We start from the raw sequence: 25525 nt of genomic DNA, 5'->3' as shown, positions 1-25525 counted from the left end.
CAGAGTATGTATGGCTGCGGCAAGGACTGTCTGATTCTCATCCCATTTAGGCTGCCACAGATCAGCTGTTTCACTCTCAGCCTTAAATGTTTCTCCTCTGATTCAGACAATTGCCCTGATGTGGGGATTGGACCCCTGTTTCAGTTCCCCCATCCGCCAAGGGCAGGTCCAATCCTACTAACACTTCTGCTTTTCCCCCTACTTTCTTCGTCCTGCCGAGTTTTGCGTGAGTCTGTCTGTTCTCTTCCGCTGGTCAGGTACTCCTGTCGGCTCTCAGCAGTGTTCTTCATGCACTTCTGTGTCTGAAGGTGTGTTCCTGATGTATCCAAGGAGAGAGATGTACTCCATGTCCACCTACTCCTCTGCCATCTTGTTCTCCAGTTGAGCATATTTTGATGTCAAGTCTCTAATTTCCTTTTTTCTGCTCCATTGACCTATGTGTCTATCCCTTTACCGATACTATTCTGCCTTGATTACTGCATTAGTTTGCTAGGGCTGCCTAACAAAGTGTGACAGACCAGGTGGCTTAAAATAGAAATTTATTTTCTCACAGTTCTGGAGGCTTAGATCAGGGTGTTGGCAGGACTGGTTTCTCCTGAGGGCCTCTCTTCTTGGCTTGTAGATGGCCATCCTCTCCCTAAATCTTCACCTGATCTTCCCTCTGTGTTTGTCTGTATCCTAATCTTTTCTTATAAGGATACTATTCATATTGAATTAGGGTCTAACCATAAAACCTATCTCACCTTAATTTGAGAAGTACTGTACTGGTGGCAACATTACTATTTTACTAGATTGCTTATGAATGTTAGTGACTATTATTTCTACTGCAAGCTTTAAAAATAAACACAAAATATCTCAAGTGATTAGAAAAATTTTATTCATCATCCCAAACAGGATTATATATTACAAATTCTGATCAAAAGAATATTAAAGGTATTTTCAGTAGTACCACAAACTATCTGTACCTGAAGATAAAGTGAAATAGTAAACTAAATGGAAACCCACTCCAGTATTCTTGCCTGGAAAATCCCGTGGACAGAGGAGCCTGGCAGGCTACAGTCCATGGGGTCGCAAAGTATTGGGCATGACTCAGTGACTAAACAAAGTATACACTGAAATTTACTCACATTTAAAATATCACTTTGTTTAGAAAAATCAACATTTTTCTGGTTATGATGTAGGACACACAAATAGCTACTTATGATTTTTATTTAACAAACACATGAACAATTCCCCATGCTCCAAATGAGTCATTATAAGTCTATAAAATCTTGTAATTTTTTTTAATGGTACTTGAGACAGTTTATATTGTTTTATAGAACAAAATACAGTACTTCTAATTCTCCTCATACTGCCTTTCAACTCCATGGTGAGAGCTGTGCATAGAAACACAGCAGCTTGGGTGGCTCATGGGTTCCAACATAATCTCTGCATTGGGTTGGGCTGGGGGATGGCAAGGAAGGCATTCTAAGATATAAGTTCTGAGAATAAAGAAACAGAGATTTCCCTCAAGAAAATTTATACTTGCCTCCTTTATAAACACAGGTCCCATACAAAAAGTATTACCACTGAATTGGTCTGTCTGACTTATAAGCTATAATTAAGATTTCAGTCTGATGTGGAAGAGCTTAAAATAGCATCACAGACCCTGTTGACTCTTGCCTAGTTGAAACAGAAACATAAATTTGAGGGAAGAAGGTGGAAATGACTATTATCAATTCCTCTTTAATCATACTGATATAGTATTCATGGGCACAAAAAATTAAGTAAAGTAAGTATCCCAAATTCTCTCCCTCTCCAAATCGCTTATACCTGATTTCGGCTGGGCAGAGATTTACTAACAAGGAGGTGAGGGTTTACTTCCAGGAAAAGCTATAATATTGAGACAAAAGTTCAGGGCAGAGCAAGCACCAAACATAGGGAAGTACAGAGAGTGACCTGCTTGGGATCTAGAACTATGTAGTATATGGAATAGCATAAGGAGACTCTAGAAGACAATCACTTGACCAATAAAATGAAAATACCTGTTCAATTTAGAGAAGGAAGCACCACGGTAATATCTCTGAATTCATAAACCATACAATTTGATGCCTTGTTATAATGAAACATTTTTTTTTTCCCTAGGCAAATTTAGTCATGCAATCTTCTGAGTAGGCACTGTGTCCTACCCCAGTTTCTCCCATCCCATTTGAAGAATAATTAGAAAAGGATTTGGAAGTAAGAAACAGAACATTTCTTGAGTATTAACCTAATTCTAGGTCGATACTAGGTACACTTAATTTAATCCTAACTTAAAAAAATCATAAATATCCATCATTTCACCAATTCACTCATATGGAAACTGAAGCTATGAGGTTCCCTACCATAAAACCCACATAATGAAGCTGGGACTCAAACTCCCGCCTAATTTAAAAGTTTGTGCCCTTTTATGCTAACATGCCACTTTCCCTAAGTGACATGTTAGAGGTAACCCAGAGGAAGAGGAGGAAGAAAGAGAAATAGCTGCTGGGACATTTCTTCAGAGAAATCCTCTTGATTCATCAAAAACTAGAATTTTTCCCAGGCTTTAAAGCTGTTACAAATTATGACTATGTGTTAGAAGGTGGGAATGTGGCACTTTCTCTGACTAGGTTTTGAGGGAGAAATGTCTCCTGAGGATTTATAATATGGAGAACAAAAGAACTGTTCAGTTTCCAGAAGATGGAACTAGGGACTCAGAGACATTGGCAGCCTCAGCCTTGTGACAGTGGGTGAGGGTTTACTGGAGAGTGGGAATTCACTCAGGTTTGTTTCCTAGACACAGCTCTGGTCCCCAATCCATAAATCCCTGCTTTCCTATGTAATACCTTGCTGTCCTATGTGCCATTTGAAGCTTTATAGCCTATAACGCTAGAACCCATGGTTTAGGATCACAAAGAAAAAAGAAATGAGCACAGGCTATTGTCAATTACTTGTATTCATAAGAGAGTATCAATAAAGAGGAAGAGAAAGGAGTCTGCAGAAATTGGCACTTCGTGGCCTGGTGTTAATGGTTTCCTGAAGAAGTGGAAGATGCAAGTAGAAATGGGATACATCTTGAGCCTAAGGGAATCAGGCGCTCCTGGATATTAAGAATATCATGACCAAAGGCTAATGCCTCCAAACATGAACTATTTCACCGTTTGGAGATAAGGCATGTTTTAGATAAAGGTATGAAGACAGTGTAAGCATTCTGGACAAGAAAGAAACACTTCCCTTTATCACCTCAGGCTCTTAATCTGAGCAGAAAGATATTAAGTGGGGAATGGCAAAAACATCCTGTAAACTTCTCGGTCAAGCATGTTAAGCAGGGCTAAAGATTCTGTGCTGTGGGACTTCCCTGGTGGTTCAGTGGTTACGACTTGGTGCTTCCTATGCAGGGGTTACAGATTTGATCCCTGGTTGGGGAATAAAGGTCCCACATGCTGAGTGTAAGCATTAGTCGCTCAGTCGTGTCTGACTCCTTGCGATCCCATGGACTGTAGCTCACCAGGCTCCTCTGTCCATGGAATTCTCCAGGCAAAATAGTGGAGTGGGTAGCCATTCCCTTCTCCAGCAGATCTTCCTGACACAACCAAAAAAAATTTTTTAATTAAAAAAAAAAAAGACGCTGTGCTGTGATCAGTGAAACAGGCATATACCAGGAGTCACAGCACTCTTGAGTTAAGAGACCCAACTGTTTCTTGCTCAGATCACTCCTTTCTATGCTTATTTATTCAGCTATAAAATAAAAGGGTTAAAACAAATGTTGCAGTGAAGCTCCCTCTGGCTCTTAAAATTCAAGTGCAGGCTGATTTTCACATGAGTGTTAACGTGTTTGGGGGAATGGTGGCACACATTCTGCCATCTAGTGGTCATATTTCAGGGTTTGTCCCACTGCTCAGCTTCTCAGGATGGCTCCATTTGGAGAATTGAGATTTTATTCCTGGATCCTGATGTCAGCAGTTGCAGCAGAGGAGAGAAGGACATGAGCTCCCTGCTTAGAGAAGGAATGAGTGGCCACCTGGTTGTCAAGTGACAGACTGTCAGTCTTGACTCTCAGGACCTCTCTGGGGACATCCATGGATGTATAACTTCTACCAAGTTAACATAAGAGGTTTTCTCCTGGTAAGCCAGGCAAACTGTACATGGAAATGGTCAGATTAGGAAAATTACTGTTGGAATATGCAGGTGAGGAAAGAAAAGTGATCTGATGAGGTGCTGATTAGTGGATCCAAGGTCTCTGGTCACTTAGCAGAGTGCAATGGTTAAGAAGCACGGAATGAAGTATAACTGAATCTGTCAGAGCAAGCCTGGCCTTCAGAGTTTAGGGAAGGGCTTTCATTCTGCCAACTTAGGGTAGGATCCAAGATCTAGAGCCTGTGAAACCAGAAGGCAGTCAAAAAAAAGGTATTTGAGCAGCCAGTTGTGTACAGGGGAATAGATATGGAACCTCTATCAATGTGAACAAGATAGTTTAGATTCTGAACCCTTCAGGGACAGATAAAATGAAATAACCTAAACAGAGAGTGGGTAAGACCCTCCTACCCTGGCGAACAGCGGGAAACCCAACCTGAAATGGGTAGAAATGTGTAGTGTATGCACTTCTAGAAGTTAAGTTTGCGCTTCTCACTAATGTTTCTCACTAAACAAGGTGGATTTTGCCCAGGAACACTAATAATACCTGTTAAAATTTTTCGATCATGAAAAAAAGAAGTTAAGGTTCATCTATTTAGAATTTGGGTATAATTTCTATGGGCTGATTCTCTAGCAAAGAGAAAGTTGATTACAATGACCTGTCATCTGGGGACAAGTTTACTGGTAACCCTAAAAACTTAATTATGTTATTTATGAGTAGACCCAATGACAATGCACTGAAAGTTCATCCTAAGAGAGGAAGATCACTGGTTATTATGTATCAAAAAAAGTTTTTGTTATTTTTTAATTTGGAGTGGTGTGGTCATAGGTTGTAGCTTTCCCCAACTTTGCTTTAGGAAAACTTTCAGCCCACTCTCTCTTCTGGTTTCCATCTATGATATTACTATTATTCTTTAGTTGTAGAGGACAATCTGCCAGTTTGGTCCAGAAAGTAGCCCTAAGCAGCCTAGATAAAATGTAAGATGGCTTCCTATTCTGGACAAAGAAAAAACAGCATGCTTCCGGTGCCTGATATCCCTTTACCTGTCACCGAGAATACGCAATCAAAGTGACTCATGAAGAGATGGGGAGACACAGCCATCCCAGCCCACTCAGAGATGTATCTCCAAGGGAGAAAGGAAACCAGGGGTTTCAGGGTGGGCGGTACATGATAAAGTAGGGATGTCTCAGTTCTTGCCCTCGCCCGCAATATTCAATAGATAGGACAATTGGGAATGGATACAAACTTTACAAACACGATGATCTCAGGTGGGCAAGCTGCCAGGTTTGCCACTTATGTGCATTTTGGAGTCCTGCTGTAGTGTTGGAAGAGGAGGGGAACAGGCAGGCTTACATATCATGGAAATTGGTTCATAGGCCATAAGTGAAAGATATGGAACTGTAATTGATGAATAAATATAGTGAGGAGTACATTTAGAAAAAGTAGAGGTATTTCTATTAATATTTTAGGGTTAATATTTAAATTGGGATTTATAAGGATTATAAATTCAGAAAATATTAAGTGACCACGAATCACTCATATTTTACCTACTGATTGAGAATGAAATAATGAAAATAAGTTTTATGAAATCACAGCCCTTTAGAAATCATGTCTGGTAGCATAGTCTCACTTGAATGATTTGTCAAACGAGTACTATCAGGTCAATGAAAATATTCTCACAATGGCCGGAAATTGAAGCATCACACACACATAAGCTTTCTTTTCACTTCAAATATGAAAATAGAAGGTGTATGGAAATTTACATATCTTTGACAAGACTAGAAATAAACTGTCATTTTCTTATATGATGCCCTGTGCTCTAAATCAATTCCACACCAGGTTGCTTGTAAAAGGTATTGCCTCACATCTTTTCTTGACATCACCTGAAATCTGACCACTTGATTATTAACTCAGCATCCACAACCTTAAAAGTAGCCCTAATATACAGGCTTAAAGGAGTTATTCCTTTTGACTGGTGTATACCCTTCCTTAGTTGCACCTGGTAAGCCCACCTTCCAGTACAAACATTGAACTTTCTGAAAGCACTTATAGAACATATCATATTCTATAAAAGGAACATTCTTCAAAGGGTGAGGGGGTTTCCCTCAAAGGAACTGGGTTGCTTACCAAAGGGAGGGGGGAAAGAGGCAGACATCTGTCTCACTCATTTCTGCCTCTCCACTGTAACCTAGTATTGCACTTGGCACATGGAGACTCTAATAAATGTCAGATGAGAGAATTATATCAGATGGCTCAGGAGTTAGGACTCTGTATCTTCAAACTTCTCATATTTCTTTGGTTCCTACTTATGTTTGACATGTATCTTTTTAAACAGTCATCTTCCTTTTGTGCAGGAGGGGAATTCTATTAATACCATTTTGACCTACTATCTCAGTACAACTGGATAACTTCATCCCACTCAGAAATAGGCCAGACTCCATTGGGCCACACGTTGGGGGGAGAACGCTTCCAGTCCCATGTCTTTATAGGAATCTTCCAGGTCTTACCATAGTTGGCTTCAATGTATTCGACAGTTTCACAGGGCACACGAAACTTTGTGTCTACAAACTCAGTCCAGCACAGTGTAAACTTGGGAAACAGGTATCTGTGGCAAAACAGGCAATGTGGAGAGGAGTTAGGCTCCAACAGTGGAAGTTTAGCTAAGGAACCCACAGCTAGTGTACCCTGGGCCAAAGGACAGTCCTCTTCCACTAAACAGCTTTGGGGAACAGATACAGGGGACATTTTGTTGTTAACTGTCCAGCATCTCCTTTCTTTTCTAATGTTAACTGTATCCCAATTTCACTCCCCTAGTCTCAGTCCAGAGAAGGCAATGGCAACTCACTCCAGTACTCTCGCCTGGAAAATCCCATGGACAGAGGAGCCTGGTAGGCTGCAGTCCATGGGGTTGCTAAGAGTCGGACACGACTAAGTGACTTCACTTTCGCTTTTCACTGTCATGCATTAGAGAAGGAAATGGCAACCCACTCCAGTGTTCTTGCCTGGAGAATCCCAGGGGCGGCGGAGCCTGGTGGGCTGCCATCTATGGGGTAGCACAGAGTCGGACACAACTGAAGTGACTTAGCGGCAGCAGCAGCAGTCCCAGTCCATATGGTCCAAAAGCGGCTGACTCCACTCCTAGGCTCCAGAGATGGGTAAAAAAGACTCAGACCTAGCCAGTAGATTATAGTCACTAGGTCAGGGAAGGGAATTTATACAAATTAGGCAAATGGAAGTCAGTCTTGGAATTTCTGTTGGAACTACCGGGGGAAGAAGCGTTCTTGTGCAGAGGTCTCTAAGCTGTGGGATGGAAACTGAGAACTGCTGATGGCCATCTTTGCTGTTAGCAGGGAGTGCCTGTCTGAGACTGCTGCTGCTGCCACCAAGTCGCTTCAGTCGTGTCTGACTGTGCGACCCCAGACACGGCACCCACCAGGTTCCCCCGTCCCTGGGATTCTCCAGGCAAAAACACTGGAGTGGGTCGCCATTTCCTTCTCCAATGCATGAAAGTGAAGAGTGAAGTCGCTCAGTCATGTCCAACCCTTAGCAATCCCATGGACTGCAGCCCACCAGGCGCCTCTGTCCATGGGATTTTCCAGGCAAGAGTATTGGAGTGGGGTCTAAGACTGCAGTTAAAGCAAAAAGTTGCCAAAAGATGGAGGCAAATGATAAGAGTCTGGAAAACCCTGGGGAAGTGTTTGGGTTTGGCCGAGACAATTCCTTAAATACATAAATATATAAATATTCTTTTTTAATACATTTCTAGTATTTGAAATTCGTATACATCGAGGGAGGCATGTATAGCAAGTAAGAGAGGAAACAAAACCTTCCTAGTTAGCCAGAGAACCTAACTCAATCCTGGCGATATATGATATTTTCCAACAACAGCATCACAAATACTTGTGTCTTTGTGACAGGCCAAGTTAATTTCTCTGTCCTGGGTTTCACTGTGAAGCTTTATCTAGCTTTTGATAACACTAGATAGCTAAAGAAGAAATTCCCAGGTTCAGTCAGAGTATTTCTTAAATTCTTTTTCTAACTTGTACAGTAGTGAGAATTTCATACTACAATATGTGAACATGGTAAGACCCAACATATATTGACTTTTTAAGCAAAGCTTCACCCCACCGACCCTCCTCAGATGCAGGAATAGAGACCCTATGCTTGGATGTTCTGTATTTCAACAATAATTCTCTGAAAAAAAAAACAGTTATACAAACCACCTTCTTCCTGCTCTGCCTTTTATCACCTGCCCTTTTTAATTTCTATTCTTAGTCTCAAACTTTTTTCTTTCTTATTTTTAATAGGTTGCACATCATTAAATCTCTATCAAATTCAAACTGCTACTAAAAGAACCTAAAGAACACTAAAATAAGCAGCATCCGTGTAAGGTGAATCTTCTCTTCCTTCACAGCATGGACTTTTCAGGAAAAAAGAAGGCATGACTCTAACATGTTCTCCCAGGCTTCTTCCTTGCTTCCATTCCTCACAAGAACCCACCCTCCCCCACCTCCTTTTCTTCCTTTCTTTCTTTCATCTCAAATGCAAAACAGTCTCTCTAAGCTAGCCCAAGGAATATGTTATAATGAATTTAACTCAACTCATAGCAAATTATTTCAATTAGTAAGTTTTGTTACTGAAACACACTTCTTAAAGGTATTTTGGATCAGTAAAAAGTTCTATATTACAAAGGGAACTAGCAGGTTTGTTAGATTTACGTTTATATAGTTTATATTATAGACTGTGTCGTTGCTTTCTGAAAAATATTTCTGTGTTGTTGCTTTCTGAGGAATATTTCTGTGTTGTTGCTTTTTGAGAAATATTTCTTTCCTTCACAACATGGTAAGAACCTTTAGTAATAAGATTTGAAGTAGCATAGCAGAGATGAAAGAAATTTAAAATATCAGAGGATTAAATAAAAAAGCAACAGAGAAAAAACAGATTCAAAGTGTAATCATACTATAGAAAAAGGGATCTAACAGGGATGTTCTTCAAGGAAAGGTCAGTTCTCGTATATTTTGCTTCTCAATATCATGTTTTACTACCGGATGAACTTAAAGCCACAGATGAGAATGACAGGCTGAGCAATTCTAAAGAAAGCAACAAGTCCCTTCTACCCAGCCAATAGGTGCAGGCAGTTAACAGACAATCCCAGCTGGCTTGTATGAAAAGAAGGCCACAGCAAGTTTCAGTGCTGAGGAAGAAACAGGATACAGCACAGTTCCACCATCTGCTGGTCCCAATTTTACTCTGCACACTCATATTCATGGAATTGCTTATTTTGCCATGAGATATAACCATCCATCATCAGCCTCTACCGTCCCCAATCAGATGCTGGTCAGCAGAATGTCCACCTGTCCATCTTACCAAGTTGACACACTGAAGCTGAAATGAGGCAGAAATCATGGTCTATCAGGTAAAACAGGCCAGGAAACTTCTCTCTCAAATTCTATCCTCTACAGTTTTAGGAAAGAGGTACAAGAATGAAAAGAACGAAGAAACGTCCCATTTAGATCCCTGGCGTGCTGCAGTCCACAGGGTCGCAAAGAGTCGGACATGACTGAGTGACTGAACTGAACTGAACTGAAAAGAATGAAAAACCAGGATGACAGGGTGGGTGAGAATGCTACAAATTTTATAAAAGCTTTCATAAAATAAAATGTTCAAAGCTTTCACTGAACAATGAAAGATTTACAAACAAAAACAAAACATTTAAAATATATAAAGAATCTTAAAATTACTCAAAGACAATTTAACTCAAATGTTAATTTTTGTTCCTAAATAGAAATATCCCTAAAACTGTGGTTTTCTTTTCGCCAGATAATTTTTAAGCCTTTCAGCAAAAAGAAAACTCCAGCTTCCTAGGAAAAGAGGGAAGGTAAACAAACCATAAATGTAAAAACTGACTGTAAAATGGGGTTGTGGAGAGGAAGCTGTGGGGGTGGGGTGGTAAGTGACTCAGAACAGCATACTCTGTCCAGGTTACCAGTGAATAACAACCAAGACTATAATATAGTCAATGTTATTTTAGCTTTTTAAGCCCAGATTAAGTTCTCCTAAGCAGTTTTTACTTTAAAGCCCAGAGATAGGATCCAAAATGTGAACAGATTTAATTCGGACTAAGCTAGCCCCAATCAGAATGTAAGTTCAAGGGATCTTATCACACATAAAAAATCCATTTATTTTCTATTTCATACTGCTTTTACTTCATTTTAGTTTTGCAAAAAACAGTAGTTAGAATTTAGTTGGAATAGATCATTTTTTCCCTCACAGACATCTTTAAAATCTATAAAACTACTTACTGGTGGCTGGATAAACTAATTTCATCAATTGTACAACCTATAAACATAATAGCTAAGTGACAAACACTGTTTTTACTGTTAGCTAGGCTAAGTGAGAAAGAGAGACATCATCTATTATAACTGAATCTGATTTTTTTAAACTTAAGTTTGCATTAAACTCTAGAGTTAAAATAGCAAAGCCATTTTTTAAAACAAGAATTTCTTGCAAAACAACACTAGTTTATTCTCATTACCAATTCTGTCTCCACTTTTAACTCTTAATGTCTTTTTCTTGTGTAACTGCAGTGCCTAAGCCCTCCAGCATACTGCTTAATAAAAGCAGAGTCCGCACATATTTCTTTTTTTTTTTTTCCCGCACATATTTCTTACGTTTTACTTCTGATTTTAAAAGAAGGGTTTCTAGGTTTAGAAGCCCTTCTCTTAAAAAAAAAAAAACAAAAACTAGAGCCTGTTATACAAAGTGAAGTCAGTCAGAAAGAAACAAATATTATGTATTAATGCATATATATAGAATCTAGAAAAATCATACTGATGAACTTATTTGGAGGAAAGGAATGGAGACACAGATGTAGGGAACAGACTTGCGGACACAACGGGGGAAGGAGAGGGATGAATGGAGGAAGTAGCCAATGGCATATATACACTATCATGTAAAACAGATAGCTGGTGAGAAGTTGCGATGTAACACAGGGAGCCCAGTCTGGCACTCTATGATGACCTCGAGGGGTGGGGTGACGGGAGCGGGGAGGCTCAAGAGGGAGGGGATACATGTATAATCACGGCTGATTCACACTGTTGTATGACAGAAACCAACACAGTATTGTAAAGCAATTTCCCTTCAATTAAAAAATAAATTTAATGAAAAATTAATTAATGATTAAGAAAGAGACAAACACTTCTGAAGTTTTATGATTAAATAAGATTGCTCACTTTAGGTCTTTGGTATATTCCCTTTAGCAAATTTAAAGAAATTTCAGATCCCTTTTACTCCTAGTTTACTAAAAGGTCTTTTGTTATTGTTAATTATAAAATATATCAAATGTTTTTAATGTCATCTGTTGAAATAATCATGTACTTTTTTATTCCTTTAATCTTCAAGTGTTGAGAATTACACTAATACACACACACTACAAAATTCTATTCTTTTGCATTTCATTTAGGATATTTCCCTCTGTGTTCACTAAGACAGTAATTTCCCTTAAAATTTTTGCTATTAGTCAAAATGAATGCATTAAAGTAAGTTTTTTTTTCCCCAAAATAAGTTATTTAATATAGGGAATAATCTATACTATGAAGGCACTGTAAAAGTATCCTACAGATTTTCTAAGTCTTTGGTAGGGAAAAGAAAAGAAAAGGATTTTAAATTAGCAATTCAATTTCATTAATGAGTCTAAGTTATTTAGATCTTCTTGAGTTGATATTGATACTGATAGTATTTCCAGGAAATTTTATCATTTTTCACATTTTCCTTAATTATCACACTTGAGTACGTAGTAGTCCACAGATTTGCTTTTCAGTCAGTGTAACAAAGTTGAGAGCATAAACTCTAAAGCCAGACATCCAGGGTTTGAGTATTGAATATTGTCTTTAATTTTACGTTTTATAATTTAAGAACTAGATTTTTGATTTGTTGGTCTTTGATGCTGTTTTTTTATTTCATTAATTTCTTCTCTAGGTTTCCTTTCTTCACTTTCCTTGGGCTGACACTGTGCTGTTCTTTTAATTTCTTCAGTTGGTAACTTTATTATTATTTTTTTTAATTTATTTTTTTTTTATTTTTTATTAGTTGGAGGCTAATTACTTCACAACATTTCAGTGGGTTTTGTCATACATTGATATGAATCAGCCACAGAGTTACACGTATGTGTAACTTTATTTTTTAAAATCTATTCTTTCATACTTACTGTTTTCAAGCCTACAAGTTTACCTCTGTCCTTTTAACTGCATTCTACAAGTTTTGATACGTAGTACATTAATCAACTTGTGTGTAAATGCTCCATTTATAGTGGATAAGAAACTGTATTCACCATTTGCTGGATGAAGACTTTTATATGGCAATACATCAAATAGATCAAGCTTGTTGATTTTGTCCATATCTTCAGTATTTTTGGGCTTCCCTGGTGGCTCAGATGGTAACAAATCTGCCTACAATGTAGAAGACCTGGGTTCGATCCCTGGGTTGGAAAGATCCCCTGGAGAAGGGAACAGCTACCCACTCCAGTATTCTGGCCTGGAGAATTCTATGGACAGAGCAGCCTGGTAGGCTATAGTCCATGGGGTCACAAAGAGTCAGACACGACTTTCACTTCAATATTTTTACTGACTTATTTTTTGCTTGAACGAGCAGTTTTTAAAATAAAAGTATAACCAAAATCTCCCACCATAATTGTGGACATGTCAAATATTCACTGTAATTTCATCAGTTTTCAATTTATATATTTCAAAGCTATATTGTTAGTCATCACAGTTACAGTTACAGTCATGAGTATAATTTCTTCTTGGTGGACTATTCCTTTGTAAAATTATGCAGTGGGCCTTTTAATTCTTTAACATCCTTTAACATTCCCTTCAATAAAATTCTACTTTGTCTGATACTAAGATTACAGAACAATTTTCCTTGGTTAATAATATTGGGGTATATCTTTTCCATCCCCGTAATTTTCAAGCTTCCTGTGTGGTTTTGCTTTACTTTTGCTTTTTCCAAGCATTTTATAGCTAAATGCTGTTTTCTATCTTATTTGATGATCTTTATCTTTCTATAGGTTAGTTTAATCTGTGAGTATTTACTGTAATAAATTATGTGGTTGGGCATATTTTGAACTCTATAGCTAGACTGTCTGATTTCATGCCCTGGCTTCACCAATTACCAGCTGGGTGACCTTGGCCAATCTCTGTGTGCTTTAACCTCATTTATAAAGTGAAGGCACTAGCAGCACCTCAGAGAGATGTTAGCATAGAATGAATATGTAAATGTAAAGTGCACAGAATAGTACCCAATACACATACAACAATGCTGACTATTTTATGCTTATTTTTACATGTTTTTAGTTTACTATACTTTTTCTTTGTCCCACCTTTCCTACTTTCATTTGAATTGGTAAGGGTTTATAAATAATCTTTTGTTCTTCTCATCTGGAAGTTTTAAATAATACTTCTATCCAGTAGTAATTAATGTCTATAATATTTACTATTTTTCAACAAATGTAACACTACAAAATTTTCTAATAAAGACTAAATTATGCAGAATCTTTATTCTCTTCCTTAACATGGGACTTAGTATACTTATTCCTTGAAAATGTAACAAATCTCCTCCTCAACTTATTTTTAACATCCTTTTTTTTTTTTTGTAAACCAGACAAGAGCTAACAAATTTACTGACATGTTTGATCCATTTCTGTGGCCATTACTCCATATATATCAACTCTTCCTTCTGAATCCTTTAATAGAGTTTTAATGTAGATCTGTGAAAAATAAACTTTCTTAGTCTTTGTACATAAGCAAATGCCTTTATCTTGACCTCCCTCTTGGGTACTAGTTTTAAGTGTACGTAACATTCTTACTTGAGAGTTATTTCTCTTCAACTTTTGGAAGATGTTACTCCATTATCTTCTGTGCTCTATTGCTGCTGAGGTATATCTGCTTTTCTTCTATGAGCAATCTATTGTCTCTGGTAACCTGTAAAATTTTCTGATTTGGGTATTATTGTTTCTTTAAGAAGCATCCAGATGTAGATTTATTATTTATCCTGCTTCAGTTCAGTTAAGCTCAGTTCAGTAGCTCAGTCGTGTCTGACTCTTTGCAACCCCATGGACTGAAGCACGCCAGGCCTCCTTGTCTATCACCAACTCCCAGAGTTTACCCAAACTCATGTCCATTGAGTCCGTAATGCCATTCAACCATCTCATCCTCTGTCGTCCCCTTCTCCTCCTGCCTTCAATCTTTCTCAGCATCAGGGTCTTTTCAAATGAGTCAGCTCTTCACATCAGGTGGCCAAAGTACTGGAGTTTCAGCTTCAACATCAGTCCTTCCAATGAACACTCAGGGCTGATCTCCCTTAGGATGGACTGGTTAGATCTCCGTGCAGTCCAAGGGACTCTCAAGAGTCTTTTCCAACACCACAGTTCAAAAGCATCAATTTTTCGGTGCTCAGCTTTCTTTATAGTCCAACATACATGACTACTGGAAAAACTATAGCCTTGACTAGATGGGCAAAGTTTAATGTCTCTGCTTTTTAATATGCTGTCTAGGTTGGTTATAACTTTCCTTCCAAGGAGTAAGCGTCTTTTAATTTCATGGCTGCAATCACCATCTGCAGTGATTTTGGAGCCCCCAAAAATAAAGTCAGCCACTGTTTCCACTGTTTCCCCCTCTATTTGCTATGAAGTGATGGGACTGGATGCCATGATCTTTGTTTTCTGAATGTTGAGCTTTAAGCCAACTTTTTCACTCTCCTCTTTCACTTTCATCAAGAGGCTCTTTAGTTCTTCTTCACTTTCTATTATAAGGGTGATGTCATCTGCATATCTGAGGTTATTGATATTTCTCCCAGCAATCTTGATTCCAGCTTGTCCTTCATCAAGCCCAGCGTTTCTCATGATGTACTCTGCATATAAGTTAAACAAGAAGGGCAACAATATACAGCCTTAATGTACTCCTTTTCCTATTTGGAACCAGTCTGTTGTTCCATGTCCAGTTATAACTATTTGTCTTATTCCTGACCTGCATACAGATTTCTCAAGAGGCAGGTCAGGTGGTCTGGTATTCCCATCTCTTTCAGAATTTTCCATAGTTTATTGTGATCCACACAGTCAAAGCCTTTGGCATAGTCAATAAAGCAGAAATAGGTATTTTTCTGAAACTCTCTTGCTTTTTCGATGATCCAAAGGATGTTGGCAATTTGATCTCTGGTTCCTCTGCCTTTTCTAAAAGCAGCTTAAATATCTGGAAGTTCACAGTTCACGTTCTGCTGAAGCCTGGCATGGGGAATTTTGAGCATTACTTTGCTAGCATGTGAGATGAGTGCAATTGTGTGGTAGTTTGAGCATTCTTTGGGATTGCCTTTCTTTGGGATTGGAATGAAAACTGACCTTTTCCAGTCCCGTGGCCACTGCTGAGTTTTCCAAATTTGCTGGCATATTGAGTGCAGCACTTTCACAGTATCATCTTTTAGGATTTGAAATAGCTCAACTGGAATTCCATCACCTCCACTAGCTTTGTTTGTAGTGATGCTTCCTAAGGCCCTCTTGACTTCACATTCCAGGATGTCTGGCTCTAGGTGAGTGATCACACCATGGTGATTATCTGGGTTGTGAAGGTCTTTTTTGTACAGTTCTTCTGTGTATTCTTGCCACATCTTAATATTTTCTGCCTCTGTTAGGTCCATACCAATTCTGTCCTTTATTGAGCCCATCTTTGCATGAAACGTTCCCTTTGGTATCTCTAATTTTCTTGAAGAAATCTCTAGTCTTTGTCATTCTATTATTTTCCTCTATTTCTTTGTACTGATCACTGAGGACGGCTTTCTTATCTCTCCTTGCCTTTCTTTGGAACTCTACATTCAATTGGATATAGCTTTCCTTTTCTCCTTTGCTTTTAACTTCTCTTCTTTTCACAGCTATTTGTAAGGCCTCCTCTCAGACAGCCATTTTGCTTTTTTGCATTTCTTTTTCTTGGGGATGGTCTTGCTCCCTGTCTCCTGTACAATGTCACAAACCTCTGTCCATAGTTCATCAGGCACTCTGTCTATCAGATCTAGTCCCTTAAATCTATTTGTCACACCTCTTTAACAAGTGGTGCTGGGAAAACTGGTCAACCACTTGTAAAAGAATGAAACTAGAACACTTTCTAACACCATACACAAAAATAAACTCAAAATGGATTGAAGATCTAAATGTAAGACCAGAAACTATAAAACTCCTAGAGGAGAACATAGGCAAAACACTCTCTGACATAAATCACAGCAAGATCCTCTATGACCCACCTCCCAGAATACTGGAAATAAAAGCAAAAATAAAAAAATGGGACCTAATTAAACTTAAAAGCCTTTGCACAACAAAGGAAACTATAAGCAAGGTGAAAAGACAGCCTTCAGAATGGGAGAAAATAATAGCAAATGAAGAAACAGACAAAGAATTAATCTCAAAAATATACAAGGAACTCCTGAAGCTCAATTCCAGAAAATTAAATGACCCAATCAAAAAATGGGCCAAAGATCTAAACAGACATGTCTCCAAAGAAGACATACAGATAGCTAACAAACACATGAAAAGATAGATGCTCAACATCACTCATTATCAGAGAAATGCAAATCAAAACCTCAATGAGGTACCATTACACGCAAGTCAGAATGGCTGCTATCCAAAAGTCTATAAGCAATAAATGCTGGAGAGGCTGTGGAGAAAAGGGAACCCTCTTACACTGTTGGTGGGAATGCAAACTAGTACAGCCACTATGGAGAACAGTGTGGAGATTTCTTAAAAAACTGGAAATAGAACTGCCATATGACCCAGCAATCCCACTCCTGGGCATACACACTGAGGAAACCAGATCTGAAAGAGACATGTGTATCCCAATGGTCATCGCAGCACTGTTTATAATAGCCAGGACATGGAAGCAACCTAGATGCCCATCAGCAGATGAATGGATAAGGAAGCTATGGTACATATACACCATGGAATATTACTCAGCCATTAAAAAGAATTCATTTGAACCAGTTCTAATGAGATGGATGAAACTGGAGCCCATCATACAGAGTGAAGTAAGCCAGAAAGATAAAGACCAATACAGCATACTAATGCATATATATGGAATTTAAAAAGATGGTAACAATAACCCTATATGCAAAACAGAAAAAGAGACACAGATGTACAGAACAGACTTTTAGACTCTGTGGGAGAAGGCAAGGGTGGGATGTTTATAGAGATAACAGCATTGAAACAAGTATACTATCAAGGGTGAAACAGATCACCAGCCCAGGTTGGCATGAGACAAGTGCTCAGGGCTGGTGCACTGGGAAGACCCAGAGGGATGGGATGGGGAGGGAGGTGGGAGGGGGGATTGGGATGGGGAACACATGTAAATCCGTGGCTGATTCATGTCAATGTATGGCAAAAACCACTACAATATTGTAAAGTAATTAGCCTCCAACTAATAAAAATAAATGGGAAAAAAATATAGAAAAAAATAAATAAATAAATTCAAACAAACAAAAAAAAAATCTATTTGTCACTTCCACTGTATAGTCATAAGGGATTTGATTTAGGTCATACCTGAATGGTCTAGTGGTTTTCCCCACTTCAATTTACCCTGCTTATCTGTCTTTAATTTAGAAATTCTCTTTAAATATTGCTTTTTCATTATTTACTCCATACTCCTGTAGCTCAGCTACGTGTTTTAGATATATCCATCTGTAATATTTAGAGCAAAGGGAATATGACAAAGTGAGAATTTCTCTGCCACATTAATGTCATTAGCATCGATTCTGCCCATAGTTTCCTAAGCATTTCTAAGAATCAACTCTTGAAAACCAAAGTTACAGCATGCTGACTAGTATTTTTTGAACCATCTCTTCCACTAAACTCCTCACAATCCCTCCACAGATAATACAGAAGCAAAAGACATAATAGAGACACGGCTAACAAACTTTTCAGTGACTGGGCTAGCATATAGTCTTTCTGAGGTTTTTATTGATCCCATACACTAATCCTGTCCCAAACTTCTAACATATAATGAATATATAGCATATACATATTTTATAAGATAAAATTCTACTCATTGAATCTTGTGTTTTCCACTGACTTCCACTGTGAACAGAGTGATTCCATCTATTCTATTGGCAAACTCTCCTATGCAATCTCCATAGGACAGAACTAAACTAGAAAACTAGAAGAAATTTATATCACCAATGAGTAGACAAATTAAAGCTTGTATCATTTAACACCTGAATGCACATGCATAACAACCATATCAAAAACTATTAATTTAAAGCATGCACAAAACTTTTCTTTAAGGTCACAGGACAAAGCCTCTGGACATTTTTATTTCTACTGCATAACTTTCAAAAACTATATCTTTAGCTCAACAACAAGTAATAAGACTCCAGCTGTGCTTGCTTTGTCTCAGACAACCTGTATAGTATTCCTTTTTGGATATAATAGATAATTAAAAAAAGGAGATTAAGTTATGATTTCCAATTTCATACTAAACATATAAAAGGCTTCTTTTATTTTGATCTTAGATTATCCAATTTATCCAAGCAGATGCAAAAGGCTCCAAGTTTATCATTGCAATTAGGTCTGCCTTGATCAAATTCATGGCTTCTGGTCCCAGATATCCTCTTGTTTCAACCTGTGATCTTGGGCTCTTTTCTCTTAGCATCAATTTTCTAAGTGATACATTTTTTTTGTTTTTCGTTTTCAATCGTTTAAACCAGTTTTTCAAGGTGCAATTTACACATGATGAAAAGCACCCACTTCACGTTTTGACAGATATATATACCTGGGTTACCACTAAAATAATCAAGATATAAAGCATTTCTTCCACCCTGCTTCCCTAAAGCTCTCTGTGCTTCTTTGGCAGGCATACAGTCAATCCGCCCTGGCCCCTGGTGACCAATGACCTTTTTACATTTTTTACTGCTTTTGCCTACTTTTTGCCTGCTTTACAATTTCAAATAAATGCAGGTACATAGTACATATTCTGCCTATCTGACTTCTTCCACTTAACATAAGGTGTTGGAGATTCATCCATGTTACTGCATGTATTAGTAGTTGGTTCTTCTCTGTTGCTAAGCAGAATTCCATTGTTTGAACATATCATAACTTGTTTATTTGGTCACCAAAAGATGGGCATTTGGGTTGTTTTCATTTTTTGGCTACCATAAATAAAACTGCTATGAACACTTTAAAATTTTAATGAAAATTTGTTTTCATTTCTTTCAGAATACAACGTCATAGAGTCTCTTATATATTCAAACAACAAAATATGTCTTAAAAACAAAGTTTATTTCACATAAGTAAAGAGCTGACTATTTATTCATTACGAGGTGATCTTCTCTTTAAAAATATCAAATAAAGAACTGCCACTTCTATACAGTGTATAAGAATACAATTACCGTATAATATGCGTTCAGTGTTCCCCCTTGATGGTTTGGAAGTTAATTAAGGAGGACTAAATATAGTCTAAATGTTGTAAAATATGAAGGTATAAACAGAGTAGGAAATATGACATCATTTTTAGAAAAGCTAATGTTTTAAATGCACTCATTTAAAGAAATTATTCAAATCTGTCTTTTTAGCTTTACAGCTGTAAGTACTCAAAAGACAAATGTGTTTTTTGAGAGCTAAAACTATGGAAGCATAGTTATCAATCTATGGAGCTAAGAGAGCCTATGAGTGGGGACGCAACAACCAACACCACTTTCACTTCTTTTGAAGCAGTGACTGAAAATAACTGAGGTAACAACTTCATGGCTTTGATTCTCCAAAGGTGCTAGGTTGGATCAAGTCATCAATCTAGGGTCACCCTTACATCTTGAGGAAACACTACAAGATTGTGTTTGAGAGAACCTGATACTAGTTTCCAGTAATGCTCAGGTCACGCAGCCTGATAGATTTATCAGGACTTATTTTACCTATAACTCAGAAAGGACGGATAAATCAGCAAAAGTACCTAAATACAGCACAAGAGAGGTAAACAGAAAAGAAAAATCTATGGAAATTCAGAGGAAGAGGAGATTTATTTCCATTTAGAGGAACTGAGGAGCAACTTCAAAATGGAGGCAACTCAATATCCTCGCATAGCAGAATTGGGACATGGAATGATGTCTAATAACCTAATAAAACTACTAGTGACATACTTAAAATCTTGGACCAAAATCAAGTTTCAAAAGGCTGGGGTCTAAATGCAATGTGGGATCTTCGATTAGATCCCGGAGCAGAAAAAGGACATTAGTAGAAAAGCTGGTGAAGAACAGATAATGTTTAGTTAACTATAATGCACCAAGACTGGTTTCAAGGTTTTGACAAAAGTACCATGGTAACAATATGTTAACATTAAAGTAAACTGGATGACTGTATCCAGAAACTCATTATATTATTTTCTTTTCTGTGAATCTAAAATTATCACAAAATTAGCTGTCTATTTTTAAAAAAAATACGGGAAAAAAAGGCAGGGAGAATAAAGCATGCTAACAAAGACGACTGAGGAGGCCTGTAGATCTGCAAAGTGCCTTAAAAGAGTCAAAGGATAAAACAAAACACTGAGGGTAAAATCTTGTACTTTTACTGTTATCAGAAGATTGTCCAATTACCCCTCTATTTCTCAAACAGCATGATCAAACAATAATAGTAATTCCACTTCTGGGAATCTATTCAAAGAAACAATCCCTAGTAAAACTTACACTTAATGTACAAAGATGCTCACGGAATTTTTTAGTAATAAAAAATGGAAACAATCTAAATATAAAAATAGTTAAATAAACCTATTATTAGACCCTTCTCCATATTCCTCCCAAGTCTATCTAACAAACTTCTCTGTATTTTATGCCACACTTCCTTGTCATTAATTCTAGATAGAGTTGATCTGTATCTCAACTATACATGACACCTATTTAAATCATGTTCTGCCGATAGAGTACTTTAATATCTGTTTCATGGTCTAGATTATGAGATTCTTGAGAGCAGAAACTAAGTTATATTCACATCAGAATCCTTGGCACATAGCAGTTAGCAAATAAATTCTTCAGAAATGAAAAGTTAAATTATATAAGAGTCACACTTGGATAAGTCTAGTCCCACAGAGGACAAATCCAATTTTTTTTGAAGATCTATACAATAAGCAGAAGCTGAATATAACAGAAGGTCTAAGGAACCCACAACTAGCCCCGGGGTAGTAAATTTTCTATCAGCGGATACAGAGGTAGCTGTAATATTCTGACAATGTCAATAAACAGAAGGGCTCTTTTCACGGAGGGAGTATTAACAATATGACTGAGATTGTGGTGACAGTGTATTGTACGCGGGTTGGAATACAGGCTCTGAAGTGATAATGCCCAAGTCTGAGTCTTAGCTCTGCCTTAATTTCCTCACCCATAAAATGAGGGTGACAGTAAACCTCCTTTATAAATTTGTGGTGAGGGTTAAATGAGAAGATGTATATAAAAACTTGGCATAGTGCCTAGAACACAGTAACTATTCAATAGAAGTTAATTTTTGTTATTACATTATTGCCTCTTAAACTTCTGGCCTCCACTTATATTAGTTGATTCAGATGTGAAGGAAAGAAATAATCCAGAGGAATCTGGGCAGCATCTATAAGAACTGTAAAGTTGTGGAATGAAAATTTCACATCTGGAGGCAAGGTTAATATATTCATTCATGACCTTTTATCACTGGTGATTGAAACTTGGAAAAGAAAGGTAAATATTAAAAATCTAGACAATATTTAAGAAGAGAATTTGGATTTTAGGTGAAAGTACAGGCTTAGACTAAGAACTAAAGATGGAAGAAATATGAGACCTGGGAAAAAAATGCTTACCCAGAGTAACTAATACAAGTTAACACTGTGTTGAATTACCTATACTTTTACCAGGGTAACACGAGAAGTAATAGTAAAAGAATAATAATACGGTAATGACAGTTGCAGCTGTGGCTAATACTTACACAGTACTTACTATGTGCCAGGTACTGTTCTACATGCATTACTACATGTATTAACTCATTTAACCCATTAACTCTTAGATGGAAGCATTTGGGCTTAAAAATCCAACAGGTTTTAAGTTAAATCTTGGCCCTATCACTAATGGCCAGAGAACCTTGAGCAAGTTACTTCACTTTTCTGAGCTTTAGATTCCTCATATCTAACTGGGAGTGAGAATATCTAACCCATAGGGAACATGTGAGGATGATCTGAGAGTAAATCATAAAACACCTATCATAGTGCCTGATACATAGGTAGATACCCTGGTGGCTATAGCTTTATCATTTGCTATCAATATTGTAATGATAATTCAATCTTATGACCAAAACATCATTCTGAAGGCATGCAGAGCAAAGTTTTTTTTTGTTTTTTTTTTTCAGAGCAAAGTTTTAAAAGGGGGAACCTTCTGCTTCCTTCCTGATTCCTCTTCGGCTTTATAAAAAACGGTGAAAGTGAAAGTGTTAGTTGCTCAGTCACGTCTGACTTTGCAACCCCATGGACTGTAGCCCGCCAGGCTCCTCTGTACATGGAATTCTCTAGGCAAGAATATTGGAGTGGGTAGCCATTCTCTTCTTCAGGGGATCTTTCCAACCCAGGTCTTCTGTATTGCAGGCAGATTCTTAACAGTCTGAACCATTAAAAAACGTAAGTATTCTATATTGTCATTAAGTTTTTTCTCAGAATAAACTACACATGAATAAAAAGTAGAATATTATAAAGATAAAAAGACCCTTAGACTAGCTTTAAAGATTTTTCCCTCTAGGAATAGTAGTGGTGATAATTCTATAGTTTCTTACAGTAAATAGTGCTGAAAAGAATGAAAATGGCATATGGCTGGGGGAATCTTCCAAAGAAACTACTCTTCACAACCATCCCCTGTTCTTTTCTCTGCCTTTTAAGGTCACAGTAACATGATAGAAAATCTGGGACTCAAACCATCTGTCCAGGCAGTTCTATCACTGTTCATTTCTCTCATTAAATAATCAGAACACTTCACACTTCCCAAACACTGCTACCATAAAGAGCAGTTAAAGCAGAATGAAAGAAGCTTTTTCTAGCCAGAGATGTAGTGGTTAGAAATGCACAGTTCTTTTGAGGTTTGACATGGGATCATGCCAGTGGGAAGAAAGAAATCCAAGCTTTAGAAGAAAAATTAAGAATAACAGGATTATAATACAAGCTCCAGAAACAAAAGGTGACATTCTCATGAGGTCTCTTAGAACAGATGTGGCAGTTTAATATTCAGATAATTATACAGGTTTCTGATCTATAAATTTCTTATAAGACTAAGAAGAAGAATAGTTTTCTTTACTGCTACTGAGAGTATTAATAATAGCAACTAATAACTTCTTAGCACTCAAGATATGTTTAATTCTCTTCAAAACCCTTTTTGTGGGTTAACTCAGTTCTTAAAACCATTCTATATAGCAATTTCTATTATTATTCTCATTTTACATTTGAGGAAATTTAGGACCAGTGAGTTAAATAACTAGCTTATAAAATGGAGAGCTGGGATCCAAAAGCAAACAGACTGGCTCCATGCTTTTAATTTCTATGCTATACTATCTCACAGTTGTTTTTTTTTAAAAGTCTGGAAATTATACATTAAGTTTGGCATTTTTATTATATTTTAATAAACAAACTAGCTAAATATCAAAAAAACACCTCCCTATTCACCTAGCCACAGTGAGAGTATCAACTATATATTTATTAACTTACTAAGTATTTTTGTCTTATAATCAGAGCTTACTTAGCATGAAGGTATTTGTTGTCATAAAGCAAAATAATTTTTTATAATATACGAGCTTCAGGAACACACTCCAGGATCATGTCAATTTGGGGATACTTTATGACTTTGAGAAAAAAGGTTTGGCTTATTCTCAAATCTCCAGAACAAGGTTAATATTACATGGAGACTCCTTGCCTTCAAATAAAGATTCAAATAAAGTATGTAATGTCTATATATCCAGGAGAAACCAGTCTGAGTTTGGAATTATTCTTCTGTGCTACAGAACATTCTCCAGTGTGCCCAATGGCTCAAGTTTATTCAGTGATAGGAGCCCTAATCTCAGCTAGTTGGTGAGGTAAATCTATGCTCCTGGTCGTAAGAACCAGTAAGAATGACCTAAGAACCATAATAATGACAACAATGGCAGCAGTCACACTAGCAATCATAATATTAATAACATTAGATAATTATAACAAAGGTAACCACCACTTACTGATAATAAGGGCTAAGTGATACACTAAGCACCTCATACAGTCAGGTGTATTAGGGAGGCAGTAGGGGGTAGTGATTAGAACTCCAGAGACAGGCTACTGCCTGACTTATTTGCTGTGATGTTAACAAATGACTTAAATTCTCAGTGCCTCACAGACTATCTATGGTTGTTACGAGGATTAGATGTGTTAATACACGAAAAATGTTCACATCAGTGCCTGACCCACAGTAGTATGAGATTAATGTTCAAAAAAGCTAAAGGCTACAATTAGTTAGGGTGAAGCTGACATTTTCCAGGTCTGCCTGACTTCAGAGCCCACATTCTTTGGGTTCAGGTTCACATTCATTCTCTCTCTCTCAGAACTGTGAATAGGCCAACTGCATCATAAAGGGTATATACACAGTTACTCTATATTTTTGTCTTTTGTAATCAAAGAGTTTGACTATGGCAGCATTAAAAAAAAAAGCTCAAAATGCCAGTCTAATATATTGTAGTCCATCAATTAATTCAGAATTGAGACACTTTCCCCCTATAATTTTCTATCTGAATCAGGTGTCTTAAAAAAGATTATAATTAGCAATGTCTTTCCTTTCTTGTTAGCACATACAATAATGGTACATCTTACAGTGCATATCACCTTACATTTGACAAAATGTGGTAGCTGTTAACTACCATATTATCCTTTAAATATATCCTTTAAAGAATGGGCCTCAGTCTATGCTAAAGGCACATTTCAGAGCTTGCCCAGCATTTATGACCTCAGTTCCAGCCAATCCCAATCTCCTCACTTAAACTTCACTTCACCTTAACTATCCCCTTCTTACTGATCCTTACCCATTCTCATCAAATTATCAAGTTCCAACAGCTCTAGCAGCCAATTGGTTTTTTGGCTCAGAATATGGGCCTAATTTTCTGTTCCTTATTTTGGTTTTCCCTTTCTGATGACACAAGGGCTTCCAATCATAATGACTTTTTGGAGTGACAAATCCAGGGGCACTTCCTCAGTCCTGATAGGTATCCTCACTTCTCAAGCAAAACTGGGAAACTCTTTGGGAAGCTGAGAAGTATCAGCTAACAGTGGAGCCTTGATGGTCATTCCCCATCTCACCCCATTTTCAGTTACTTCCTTACTTCTACCTTCTGCAGTTATTTCTAAAGCCCCCTTTGTA

At 37.5% G+C, this 25525-nt stretch overlaps 1 protein-coding gene across 4 annotated transcripts in view; it reads right to left on the bottom strand.

Annotated features, from left to right (window-relative positions):
* Positions 1–25525, bottom strand: part of FKTN (fukutin) — a 112654-nt gene that overhangs the window by 52882 nt on the left and 34247 nt on the right. For 3 of the 4 annotated variants that reach the window (XM_043452957.1, XM_043452958.1, XM_043452961.1), the window contains exon 10: positions 6643–6740. In XM_043452957.1, coding sequence (XP_043308892.1) covers positions 6643–6740 — 98 coding nt within the window. Of the gene's footprint in view, positions 1–855; positions 6741–25525 lie in introns of those variants that run through there. The other variant, XM_043452956.1, reaches the window with a different exon arrangement.

This window comes from Cervus canadensis, chromosome 30 (genome assembly GCF_019320065.1).
Source record: "Cervus canadensis isolate Bull #8, Minnesota chromosome 30, ASM1932006v1, whole genome shotgun sequence".
Lineage (NCBI taxonomy): Eukaryota > Metazoa > Chordata > Mammalia > Artiodactyla > Cervidae > Cervus > Cervus canadensis.
Note: the sequence above shows the minus strand (reverse complement) of the source record. Positions and strands in the feature narration are given on the sequence as shown.